Consider the following 13,017-nt stretch of genomic DNA (forward strand, 5'->3'; position numbering starts at 1 on the left):
ACAAATAAGGACAAATGCATACCAGAACAATTCATTGAATGTATAGCCTACCCATTTAACTTTTACTGCCAAGGTCCTTCCCTCCTTTAGCTCCAGCATGGGGGGGATACATGGGCTGTGTGCCCGACTGCCTGTAGCATGGTGGGGGGGTGGTGATGGGAGGATCTGGGCTTGTATTCCACAAGGGTTATCAGTGGAAGTAGTGTTGCATATTATCTGCCTGTGTCAGTGCCACACCCCTCCACAGGAAGGACTTCCTGCCTGACTGACACCAAAGATGATCTACTATATTGACAAGATAAGAGTGACCGCTCTAACAATGGAAATATATGTCCTCAATGATTGAATGAATGCGAGATCATGCGTATCTGCCCTCTAGCCAATGAGATGGCAGATATGCATGTGAACAGGCACACCTAAATAGTTTTTTTTGGAAGTGGCCAGAAAGCCACATGCATCAACTTGTATCAGTAAGTTGATCAACTAAGCCTCATGTAATTCAACACACTCTTAGAACTCCATACAAAAATGGGATAATTTCACATGGACAGATTTTGGCCTGGGTAAATCCTCTCGCTTTGCCTCTGACACACCGGCACCACCACATGCCCTGCTTCGTCAGTGAATTAGGATGTGAATAGTAGATAGCCTTGTTCTGCTAGGTGGTCGTGCATCATATCAGTGGATCATGGCTAGACTACACAGATCTGAAGGTCAGATCAAATCAAAGTTTATTTGTCACATGTGCCCAATACAACAGGTGTAGACCTTAGTCAAACGCTTACTTACAGGCTCTAACCAATAGTGCAAAAAAGGTATTAGGTGAACAATAGGTAAGTAAAGAAATAAAACGACAGTAAGACAGGCTATATACAGTAGCGAGGCTACATACACCGGTTAGTCAGGCTGAATGAGGTAGTGTGTACATGTAGATATGGTTAAAGTGACTATGCATATATGATGAACAGAGTAGCAGTGGCGTAAAAGAGGGGGTGGTGGGTGGGACACAATGCAGATAGCCCGGTTAGCCAATGTGCGGGAACACTGGTTGGTCGGCCCAATTGAGGTAGTATGTACATGAATGTATAGTTAAAGTGACTATGCATATATGATAAACAGAGAGTAGCAGCAGCGTAAAAAAGAGGGGTTGCAATATTCTTATTGCACATTTTATAAGACTAAACAGCTTGTAAAACAATCTTTATTTGACTAAAATACTGCTAGCGATATGTGGTACCGCAATGCGCACGTGACATTGAGAATTTCATTTTCCAGAATGAATGTTCATTGGTACATCCGTTTTAGTCTGCTCGAAATTTGAGTTTAAACAGGATATGGTTCAAAATGTTAACTTCTATATTACAGTAAAATAATATCTCCATGTGTTTGTGTCCATATGACAGATTTCTGTTTAACCAAACCTCAAATACAAAGAGCGTGTTGAAACCGTTTGTCAGAGCGGAACACGTGATCCCTCATCTTTGTTGTGGGGAGGGGCTTGGGAGACAGGCGAAGCGAGAAGTTTCACTCTCGCTAAAATCTGTCCAAATTAAGCTTAATGCATTTCTATGAGCTTTTTGCTTATTTTGAACATAAGCCTTCCCGCGTTTGGGACAACGTCTCCCATTGTTTGGGCGGAGACATGAGCATATCGTCATTATATACAGATCTCTGGTGTGAATGGGAAGGTGCACAGAAGGAGTGAACGAGACCAGACCAAAAAGACATGAGAACAAGCGGCCATAAACACTCATAAAAAAAACGAAAAATAAGAAGAACCTTGATTCTGCGATACAGGCATTTGGAATATCGCGCAAAAACATGAATTCGAGCCCACACGACAATTTCACACCTGTCTGCACACAATGTGGTTGTTTTGTCTTTGCATTCAATGACATAATGATGGCAGCATTCACTTTTCTGTTGTAAGAGGTACTATAGGCTTAGTTAATAAACTAAGACAGTGGCCCAGTTTTGTGATTTAAGTTATGAACAATTCCATGGTAACAGAAATACACCTGAGACTCGGATTGTTCACTTTAAAATGTATACCAAACAAAAACGATTGAAAAAACAAAGTTTAACCAACCATACAACTATTATGCAGAAGGACTACTTTTAAGAATTTACACCACATTTGGCAAACGCATTTATAGGAGTTGTATGGCTTTAACTTTAAAATATATGCCAAACAATCATTTCAAAGAGATGAGACTCCGTGTAATTCTGTTACCAAGGAATTGCCCTTAGCAGGAGGATATCTTTGAAAACTAGGTTACTGCTTATTGGCCTCTCAGATGTGACTTCACTTGTAGCTGTTAAAAATACATCAGATTTTATTCCTGGGTGAGTATTTAATCTGAACAACCTACCAAGTCCCTGACTGTACTATATTTGAATTGGAAATGTCTTATTTTTGTTGGGAAATGGCACTTAAGTAGGTGGGCTATTCAATGGATGAAAGATGGTTCTTGTATTTCTAAGTTGTTTGATAGTTAGCATGATGCAAGATGAAAGAAAAACAAATGAAATGTGATGAGGTGTGAGCCTTATGTCAAACATGTTCATGTGCTAGGGTGGGGCTTAAAGAAATATCCATGTATATGCCTAGATATCTGAGGTTATTTGAGGATTACCATTTCTCCCTGCCAAGCATTTTATCTCTTGGTTTTATTAGACTGTGATTACACTTTAACCTTCATGGCAAAGCCTACGCTAACATTATTTTCCAGTCCAGGAATTCACTCAGGGAGGCTTTGCTTGCCCAGCTTTGCTATCATCTCTTTCTGTCTTGCTCTCTCGGCCTAATTTCTGCCTACTCTTATTATTTAGCTCCTCGTTGCCTGTGTATGAGGAAGTACACAATAGCCAGTGTAGGCCTAATTCTGGTGGTGGAACAAAGGAATGATACAGCAGAGCTATGCTCATTGCTCAACTCTAGATAATTGGCACCCATGCTGAATGTCAGCCTGGTTGTGTGTCAGAGGGATGGGGAAGGAGGGTTAGTCTGATCTGTCATATGCCTCCTCTCTCTGGCTGTACTATGCTGCTGTAGAACATTACCTTAAGTGGCGTCCCAAATGGCACCATATTCCCTATATAGTGCACTACTTTTGACCAGGGCCCATAGGGAATAGGGTGCCATTTGGGATGCATGCTTAGTCTGACTGAGGCTGAGCCTCACATCTGGGAGGGGAATGTCTAAAGGGCTCAGTCACACATGCAATCAATCTGTCTTGCAGAGTAGCAGTCACAGCTAGGGGACAGGACGTTCAAGGCACCCATGTCTCACAAGCAGTAAACACGTATACATGTGAGAGCTGCAGCCTTTCTACTTCTCAGCCATGTAGCACCTTTTCTTTAAAGAATTGTCATTTGAGATGTTATAGGCCTAAAATCCCAGACTGCTTGGTTTTTTCTTTTCCCTTTGATTGTGAGTGTGACAGTTTCCAAACTTAAACCCCAACTTTTCTCCCCCCCCGTCCACTATCCAGATATGTTCAGGCGAGTTGTGCGAGCGAGCAAATTCCGTCATGTCTTTGGCCAGGCGTTGAAGAATGACCAGTGCTACGATGACATCAGAGTGTCACGGGTCACATGGGACAGCTCGTTCTGCGCCGTCAACCCCAAGTTTGTCGCCATCATCATAGAGGCCAGCGGGGGCGGGGCCTTCCTGGTCCTCCCTCTTAACAAGGTGAGTTAGATTATTGACTATAAAAACTGCATTGCATAGATCTGTCAATGGGTTTCGCAAGGAAACTTATGTCAAGCAGAGGTTTATACATTAATATGGGCATGTGCTATTGCTGCCTGAGCAGATTTGGGCTTTGGCCTAGTTTGACCTGTCCTTACATCTGTGGCTTTGACACACACTTCCCACACACACACCTCCCCCTGGGGACATGACGGAGTGTGTCTGCGTGGCTTTGGCCTGGGCCAGCCCCCCTCCTTCCCAGAGTCAGTTTCAACACGCCCTGTTTGCAGGGAACAACCACGCACGTCACACAGTGAAATGTACTGCTCAGACCCACACACATCCAGGGGAAATCACACATTGGCCACCTACAAATCCCAACCCTGCAGTTATTTATTTTTTATTTTTGTGTGTTCGAGAGCCTACATATTTCCCTTAGTCATTCATGAGGAGAAAGCAGCAGCGTATTGTGTAGCAGCATCACATAAACATGTTTCATGTTGTGGACAGACGGGGATATTTTGCTGTGTGAGATTGGATGGATTCTGACAAGCTGGGTTGCTCAGCAGTGCAGGCAGCAGTACATACTGGTGGTGGTGAGAGACTGCAGTCTGACTGGCCCAGATGTGGGAGACCGATACTACAGATTCACTATTCTGAAGATCATAATAAGTGCCATCTTTGTATCAATTCAAGGGTTTGTTAGTAACTCAAGTCTGTGTTCACCTCTCCTATATTTTGAACAGAAAGAAAGCAAAAGCCCCGTCAGCTTAGCAGCAGTTGTTTTAATGACCTTAAATTAACCAGCTGTCAAAGATTTACAGTTCATTATTGTCATTCATCTTCTTTTAGTGAGGGACAATACAGTACCATAGAATACTGTAGCAGCTAAAATCCACCTTTTTGTTATTTGTGCCTGTTGGCTCTTTCCGATATCCTCAGTAGCTGGGTGACGTGTGTGTGATGGTGTACTCACCGTGGTTGATGTAGGAGGATAATATTACTTAAAGGGAAACTATGGGATTTGCTAGTGAAGCCATTTATCTACTTACTCAGAGTCCGATGAACTTGTGGATACCATTTTTATGCATCTGCATTCAGTATGAAAGTTAGAGGTAGTTTCGCGAGCCATTGCTAACTAGTGTTGGCGCATTGACTGGACATCTATTGTAATAGCTAGCATAATAGCTCTAGTTTTGCTAGTTAGCCACTGGGCTGGCGCTAGTATGCCACTGGGCTGTGGACACCCCTTCAAATTAGTGGATTCGGCTATTTCAGCCACAACGTTGCTGACAGGTGTATAAAGTTGAGCAGACACCCATGCAATCTCCATAGACAAACATTGCACTAGAATGGCCTTACTTCTTCTGAAGATCTTAGTGACATGGCATCGTCATAGGATGCCACCTTTCCAAGAAGTCAGTTTGTCAAATTTCTGCCCTGATAGAGCTTCCCCGGTCAACTGTAAGTGCTGTTATTGTGAAGTGACAACGTCTAGGAGCAACAAGTGGTATGCCACACAAGCTCACAGAATGGAACAGCTGAGTGCTGCAGCACGTATAAATTGTCTGTCCTCTGTTGCAACACTCACTACTGATTTCCAAACTGACTCTGGACGCAGCGTCAGCACAAGAACTGTTCGTTGGGAGCTTCATGAAATGGGTTTCCATGGCCGAGGAGCCGCACACAAGCCTAAGCTCACCATGTGCAATGCTAAGTGTCAGCTGTAAAGCTTGCCGCCATTGGACTCTGGAGCAGTGGAAATGCCTTCTCTGGAGTGCTGAATCACGCTTGACCATCTGGCAGTACGAAGGACAAATCTGAGTTTGGCCAGGAACGCTACCTGCCCCAATGCATAGTGCCAACTGTAAAGTTTGGTGGATGAGGAACAATGGTCTGGGGCTGTTATTCATGTTTTGGGCTAAGCCCCTTAGTTCCAGTGAAGGGAAATCTTAGCGCTACAGCATACAATGACATTCTAGATGATTCTGTGCTTCCAGCTTTGTGGTAACAGTTTGCAGAAGGCCCTTTCCTGTTTCATCATAACAATGCCCCCGTGCACAAAGCGAAGTCCATGCAGAAATGGTTTGTCGATCGGTGTGGAAGAACTTGACTGGTCTGCACAGAGCCCTGACCTCAACTCCATCGAACGCCTTTGGGATGAATTGGAACGCCGACTGTGAGCCAGGCCTAATCCCCCAACATCAGTCTTCGACCTCTAATGCTCTTGTGGCTGCAGCAATATTCTAACTTCTAGTGGAAAGCCTTCCCAGAAGAGTGGAGGCTTTTATAGCAGCGAACTGGGGACCAACTCCATATTAATGCCCATGATTTTGGAATGAGATGTTTGACGAGCAGGTGGCCACAAACTTTGTTGTGTAGTTCGCATGCAGGTTGAAGGAAGTTACTGAGACACACACAAATGGTCTCCACGAGTTAATCTGACTAGTGGGAAGTAGAAAAAGGGCTTCATTGCCAAAGTCCCAAAGTATCCCTTTTGGGGTATTAAAGTATATTTTTAGAGGAAAGCATCCAAACTGGTTTCTGATATTTGAAACAAGCAGGACATGGGACCTAGGAGGACCGAATAGGGTGAGGAGTGTTACAATGCCTTTGGAAGCTAGGCTGTTCCTGATGGATGGCAAAGGCCAGCCAGGCAAGCCTTTTTTTTTTTCAGCTTTGCCCTTTTTAACAGCAAGGTTGTTTTCCAGTTAAAATGTCTGTTTTGCATACAGTAAATAAACATGCATTTCAGATTTCACTACAGGGAGGACAAACAGTTTAAGTGTCTGAGCAACTGGGATGATTGTGTCAGCTCTCCCTGAGTGAGGTTTCCCAACCCTCACTATAGGCTGGCAGGCTCTCAGTTATTGCATTGTGTACAACACAAACTAAACCAAAGGCCTCTGGGGACAGGACCTCTCTGTGCTGCTCAGCTCCATATAAGGGCCTTAAAGCGCTCAGACCACTTTGCTCTACCCTCAGCTTGGAGATTAACAGCATTTGGACAGTGTTTGGTTGTAAACAGTTGCCTGAACACCCACTCCTGGGGTCATGCAGGTTGGCATGCTTTCTCTATGTTCAGCAATTAATTGGCTACATTAGGTTATGATGTATGAAAAAATGGTGTAATGTAATTAAATGCAAGTCATTAGCCTATTCTTGCATTGAATTTCATTTTTTAATTTAATTATGTCATTGAGTTTTTTTACATCAAAATACGACTGTCTTAAAGGGGCAAACGTTCCAAACGAGACACTGACTGGCTAGCCCCAATGCTAGGTTTCTTTTTGCAGACTATCAACAGTAGCCAGCATATTGCTAGTATGTTCACAATTGATGGTTTACTTTTGTGAATCACTTTCCCTAAAATAAACTGAGTGGATTTTTTGCTTTGGACGGCTCGCATGTGCTGTGTGAAGGCATCAACTCATGTAGGCCTAGTTCTTGAAGTTATGACTTGCGGCAGCATGAAGGAACGGCTGATCATATTGCTCATACAAATAGCATGACTTTTCTGTCTTTAGTCTACAATGGTTAAAGCCAGTAAAAACATGTCGGCCAGTGACTAACGAGATCCACTGGCATGACATGTTTTTACTGGCCCTAGGCCAGCGGGACATCGTTAATGTCGGACCAACCCCCCCCCCCCCCCCCCCCCCCCTCATAATTAGTTTAATTAAAGTGTAGAAGGTCAGACAGTCGTTGAAGCCAACGGGGTCTCTGGTCTGTAATGTCCCTCAGTAACTGCATTAGTTGTTATTAGTGTCATTAGTGGTCAGTAGTAGATGTCTGGCTGCAGCAGACACGTACACACACAGAGCCTGGTGGTGTTCCTGTATGTCTGGTCCAGCGGGGCCAGCCAGCCATGGCAATGTCAGCCAGCCATGGCCTGATATACAGTAAGTTCTGTCTGTGTGGTTTTGACAGCCTGTAACCAGAGCAGTCCATTGGTGGACCGTGTCATTTGACTCTGCTATGGTCTTGGGAAGCCGATCCTCTGGCCTGTCATCACACAGCCATGCACCTTACTCAATACAGCCATGCACCTTACTCAATACAGCCATGCACCTTACTCAACCCTGGCTGTGTCTCAGGGATAGACCAATGATTTATATACACACTGACGGGGTGCGATTTTTGAAGCCACCGCGCCTCCATTTGGCACCCCCCCCCCCCCCCCCCCCCCACCTTTGTAAAAATTATTTTGGAAGCTATAAAATGTATTTAATGTCTACATTTTGTTTTTGCTTTCTATTAGACACATTCATGCATATGTTGAAATTATATTATGTGAGCTAAACATCTTAAAATATTTTTTTCCCCGTAAAGTATAATTTTTTAAAAAGTTATAATGTTACTGTGCCCACTACAACACAAACTTAAATGCATGTAATTTTGTCCTTAACATGTCATTGAAATACTGTAGAATTCCTATGGATGACTGCTTCTTCTGGGGAGTGCCAATATGGCCGACCAGTGACTTCAAAAAAGGCTATTGTTGGCCAATGCATAGCATCAGCAATTCATAGTTTATATACATAATTGGGCTAGACTGGCTTTTGATTCTCTGACTTCTGAGGGATCATTCTACTGTGGGTTTGACCCTGACTCTGTACAGTAAAGCCGTCAACGGCATCAACATCTGCACGTGAGTAGAGGGTCAATTCAAACACTATGTAGCGAATGTCAACTAAGTTGTATTTGTGTTTGCTATGTAGCTCTTGTGATTTTGTTTCTTTTGACTCACCTTATGTCCTACGGGATCAACTGTACCTGCCTGCGCTAAACAGTTGTTAGCTCACGAACGTGAGGAGAGTTGTAGCTAGTACACCCGAGCAGTTTATAGAATTCGCTTAGTCTCATTCGTCTACATAACAGTATGCTCTCTTGAAATCAGAGTTCCTTGAGTTTCCCAGCTGTAGCCTGCCTAGGCTATATGCCTACTATGATCGAAATCAACACTGGTAGGCTGCAATTGTTTTCAAATATGTAGCCTATTTGACTGATAAACCTTCTTACAGCCCAATACATTTAAACTACTATAGTCTACTTAGCATAGGGAAGATCATAATCCCTTTTCTATAAACGAACCATGCAATTTATCTGCTTATTTTACCAGCATTGAACCGCGTAGAAGCAAGGATAAAATAGACTTGCTTTATAATTTGACGCCATTGACCCTCATGGCCCGTCTGTTCTCTCATTTACTCCTGTGCATTCTAATTCCAGCGTGTACGTGCTCGTTCATGCGCGTAAAAAAATACTTTATTTAAATTTGGGCTTGAGGGTGTGTTCGTAGGACAAAGTCTGCTTTGACTGGTGAATTAAAAGTGGACAGAGTGATTGCTTTTACGCGCAGAGTGAAGGGCAATTTCCGCAAGCTGAGGATTAAAAAAGGCTCCCATGTTTTCAGATCTGATTACATACTGGCTGGCAGCATGGACTAATCTCCTTTTAATGTTCCATCAACAGGCTATGCTCTAAAACACTAAGAAAAGTGAATATCGTTTCAAATGGCCATTAAGTGTTTTGAATTATTTGGCTTGTGGCTTTGGTTACCAAAAATGTAATATTTCAGAGAAAGGGTAGGTTCAGGCTGCTGTCTCCATTTAAGTTTAGAGAACACACATCTATCTCTATGGCAGCGTGGAGAATACTACTCTACAAACAGGAATGTTACACTGCATTTATTAACACTGCAGTATCAGGGTTTCAGGGTTGTCTTCTGCAACAGCAGCCTTTTAAAATGACTTTGCGCCATAGATTTGGAGACAACTTCCTGATTTTACAGATGACCTTTCTGATTTGAATGAGGCTATGGAGCTCTAGGTATTCTGATCATGGCTTAGCTGAGTATTTCTTCCTCAACAAAACAGGCACTCCCAGTGTGGTGGTCTATCCAAGATGGCGTAGCAGTCAGACATACACGGGACACGACAAGACATTTGTATATATTTTTAACCTCAATTTCAACATACTCTCCTGCAACCCGCCTCCCCCAATGTGGTATGGATCTGCTATTTTCTATACTTTAGAACTGGAATCCCCAACAGAAGCTAACTATCTACTAGCTAGTAGTCAGCCACTGCTAGCGGTCATCAGCTAACCTCAGCCCGGTCAACTCCTGCCAGTCTGCACAGTGCGATTCAACCCAGAGCATATCGGACTGCTTTTTCTCTACCACATCTCCGGATTCCTACCGCAATCTGTGAACCTTTACACATGATCACCGCAGCTAGCTGCTATCCGAGTGGCTTCTCCTGGAGCTAGCCCCGAGCTAGGCCCACCTCCCGGCTAGCTGAAGAGGTCCGTCAGCCAATTTCTTGGGCTACAATACCTATTTTGCCAATTGGCCTGGACCTTTTTACTGCCTACACAGTTCCCTGCCGATCCATCACGACTGGTGTGCCGACGTAACCGTCCGAGGGGGCTTCAACAGACTCTTCCGTTGCGACGTCCCCCTAAGGGCCTTCTGCTAGCCCCGGCCTGCTAGCTGTTTGAGTTGCCGTTTCTATAGCTCACCTAGCTAATCACTGGACCCTATGATCACCCGGCTACGCATTGCTCTCCCTAATGTCAATATGCCTTGTCCGTTTTGGTTAGTGTTTATTATCTTATTTCACTGTAGAGCCTCCAGCCCTGCTCAATATGCCTTAGCTAGCCCTTTTGTTCCCCCTCCCACACATGCTGTGACCTCACCTGGTTTTTAAATGGTGTCTCTAGAGACACAACCTCTCATCGTCACTCAATGCCTAGGTTTACCTCCACAGTATTCACATCCTACCATACCCTTGTTTGTACATTATGCCTTGAATCTATTCTTCCGCACCCAGAAACCTGATCCTTTTACTCTCTGTTCCGAACACACTAGACGACCAGTTCTTATAGCCTTTAGCCGTACCCTTATCCTACTCCTCCTCTGTTCCTCTGATGTAGAGGTTAATCCAGGCCCAGCAGCGCCTAGCTCCACTCCTATTCCCCAGGTGCTCATTTGTTGACTTCTGTAACCGTAAAAGCCTTGGTTTCATGTATGTTAACAATAGAAGCCTCCTCACTAAGTTTGTTTTATTCACTGCTTTAGCATACTCTGCCAACCCGGATGTCCTAGCCATGTTTGAATCCTGGCTTAGGAAGGCCACCCAAAATCCTGAAATTTCCACCCCCAACTATAACATTTTCCGACGAGATAGAACTGCCAAACGGGGCGAAGTTAGCCTGCAGAGTTCTGTCATCCTATCCAGGTCTGTGCCCAAACAATTCGAGCTTCTACTTTTAAGAAGCCACCTTTCCAGCAACAAGTCTCTCACTGTTGCCGCTTGTTATAGACCACCTTCAGCCCCCAGCTGTGCCCTGGACACCATATGTGAATTGATTGCCCCCCATCTATCTTCAGAGCTCGTACTGTTAGGTGACCTAAACTAGGACATGCTTAACACCCCGGCCGTCCTATAATCTAAGCTAGATGCACTCAATCTCACACAAATTATCAATGAACCTACCATGTATAACCCCAAATCCGTAAATATGGGCACCCTCATAGATATCATCCTGACCAACCTGCCCTCTAAATACACCTCTGCTGTCTTCAACCAGGATCTCAGCGTTCACTGCCTCATATCCTGCGTCCGTAATGGGTCTTCGGTCAAATGACCACCCCTCATCACTGTCAAACGCTCCCTAAAACACTTCAGCGAGCAGGCCGTTCTAATCGACCTGGCCCGGGTATCCTGTAAGGATATTGACCTCATTCCATCAGTAGAGGATGCCTGGTTATTCTTTAAAAGTGCCTTCCTCACCATCTTAAATGAGCATGCCCCTTTCAAAAAATATAGAACCAGGAACAGATATAGCCTTTGGCTCACTCCAGACCTGACTGCCCTTGACCAGCACAAAAACATCCTGTGGCGTACTGCATTAGCATCGAATAGCCTCCGCGATATGTAACTTTTCAGGGAAGTTAGGAACCAATATACACAGGCAGTTTGAAAAAGCTAGCCTTTGCTTTCCTAACAGAAATTTGCATCCTGTGGCACAAACTCCAAAAAGTTCTGGGACACTAAAGTCCATGGAGAGTAAGAGCACCTCCTCCCAGCTGCCCACTGCACCGAGGCTAGGAAACACAGTCACCACGATAAATCCACGATAATTGAGAATTTCAATAAGCATTTTTGTACGGCTGGCCATGCTTTCCACCTGGCTAACCCTATCCCGGTCAAAAGCTCTGCACCCTCCACAGCAACTTTCCCAAGCCTCCCCCATTTACATTTACATTTACATTTAAGTCATTTAGCAGACGCTCTTATCCAGAGCGACTTACAACACCTAAAATCAGTTGCTGTTTTCTTTCTCCTTCACCCAACTCCAGATAGCTGATGTTCTAAAAGAGCTGCAAAATCTGGACCCCTACAAATCAGCTGGGCTAGACAATCTGGACCCTCTATTTCTAAAATTATCCGCCGCAATTGTTGCAACCGCTTTTACTAGCCTGTTCAACCTCTTTCGTATCGTCTGAGATCCCCAAAGATTGGAAAGCTGCCGCCTTTATCCCCTTCTTCAAAAAGGGAGACACTCTAGACCCAAAGTGTTACAGGCCTATATCTGTCCTGCCCTGCCTTTTCTAAAGTCTTTGAAAGCCAAGTTAACAAACACCTCACCGACCATTTCAAATCCCACCATACCTTCTCCGCTATGCAATCTTGTTTCTGAGCTGGTCATGAGTGCACCTCAGCCACGCTCAAGGTCCTAAATGATATAACCGCCATCGATAAGAGACAATACTGTGCAGCTGTATTCATCGACCTGGCCAAGGCTTTCGACTCTGTCAATCACCACATTCTTATCGGCAGACTCAACAGCCTTGGTTTCTCAAATGACTGCCTCGCCTGGTTCACCAACTACTTCTCTGATAGACAAATTGGAGGGCCTGTTGTCTAGACCTCTGGCAGTCTTTATGGGGGTGCCACAGGGTTCATTTCTCGGGCCAACTCTCTTCTCTGTATACATCAATGATGTCGCTCTTGCTGCTGGTGATTCTCTGATCCATCTCTACGCAGACGACACCATTCTGTATACTTCTGGCCCTTCTTTGGACACTGTGTTAACTAACCTCCAGACGAGCTTCAATACCATACAACTCTCCTTCCGTGGCCTTCAACTGCTCTTAAATGCAAGTAAAACTAAATGCATGGTCGCAGTTGTAAATGAGAACTTGTTCTCAACTGGCCTACCTGGTTAAAGGTGAAAAAAAATAAAGAAAATCTTAATGACTCAACCCCTACACACAATGTCAAACGTAGCCTCATAGCAGGGCACAGGGTTCA

General features: G+C 44.3%; 1 protein-coding gene across 3 annotated transcripts in view; it reads left to right on the top strand.

The window, feature by feature from the left end:
- Positions 1-13,017, top strand: part of LOC139545308 (coronin-1C-A-like) — a 53,939-nt gene that overhangs the window by 16,359 nt on the left and 24,563 nt on the right. The window contains exons 2-3 of one of the 3 annotated variants that reach the window (XM_071352938.1): positions 3,243-3,313; positions 3,495-3,694. In XM_071352938.1, the coding sequence (XP_071209039.1) occupies positions 3,497-3,694 (198 nt within the window). In that variant the 5' untranslated portion in view covers positions 3,243-3,313; positions 3,495-3,496. The remainder of the gene's footprint in view (positions 1-3,242; positions 3,314-3,494; positions 3,695-13,017) is intronic. The other 2 variants (XM_071352940.1, XM_071352937.1) reach the window with 2 other exon arrangements.

This window comes from Salvelinus alpinus, chromosome 19, assembly GCF_045679555.1.
Source record: "Salvelinus alpinus chromosome 19, SLU_Salpinus.1, whole genome shotgun sequence".
Classification (NCBI taxonomy): domain Eukaryota; kingdom Metazoa; phylum Chordata; class Actinopteri; order Salmoniformes; family Salmonidae; genus Salvelinus; species Salvelinus alpinus.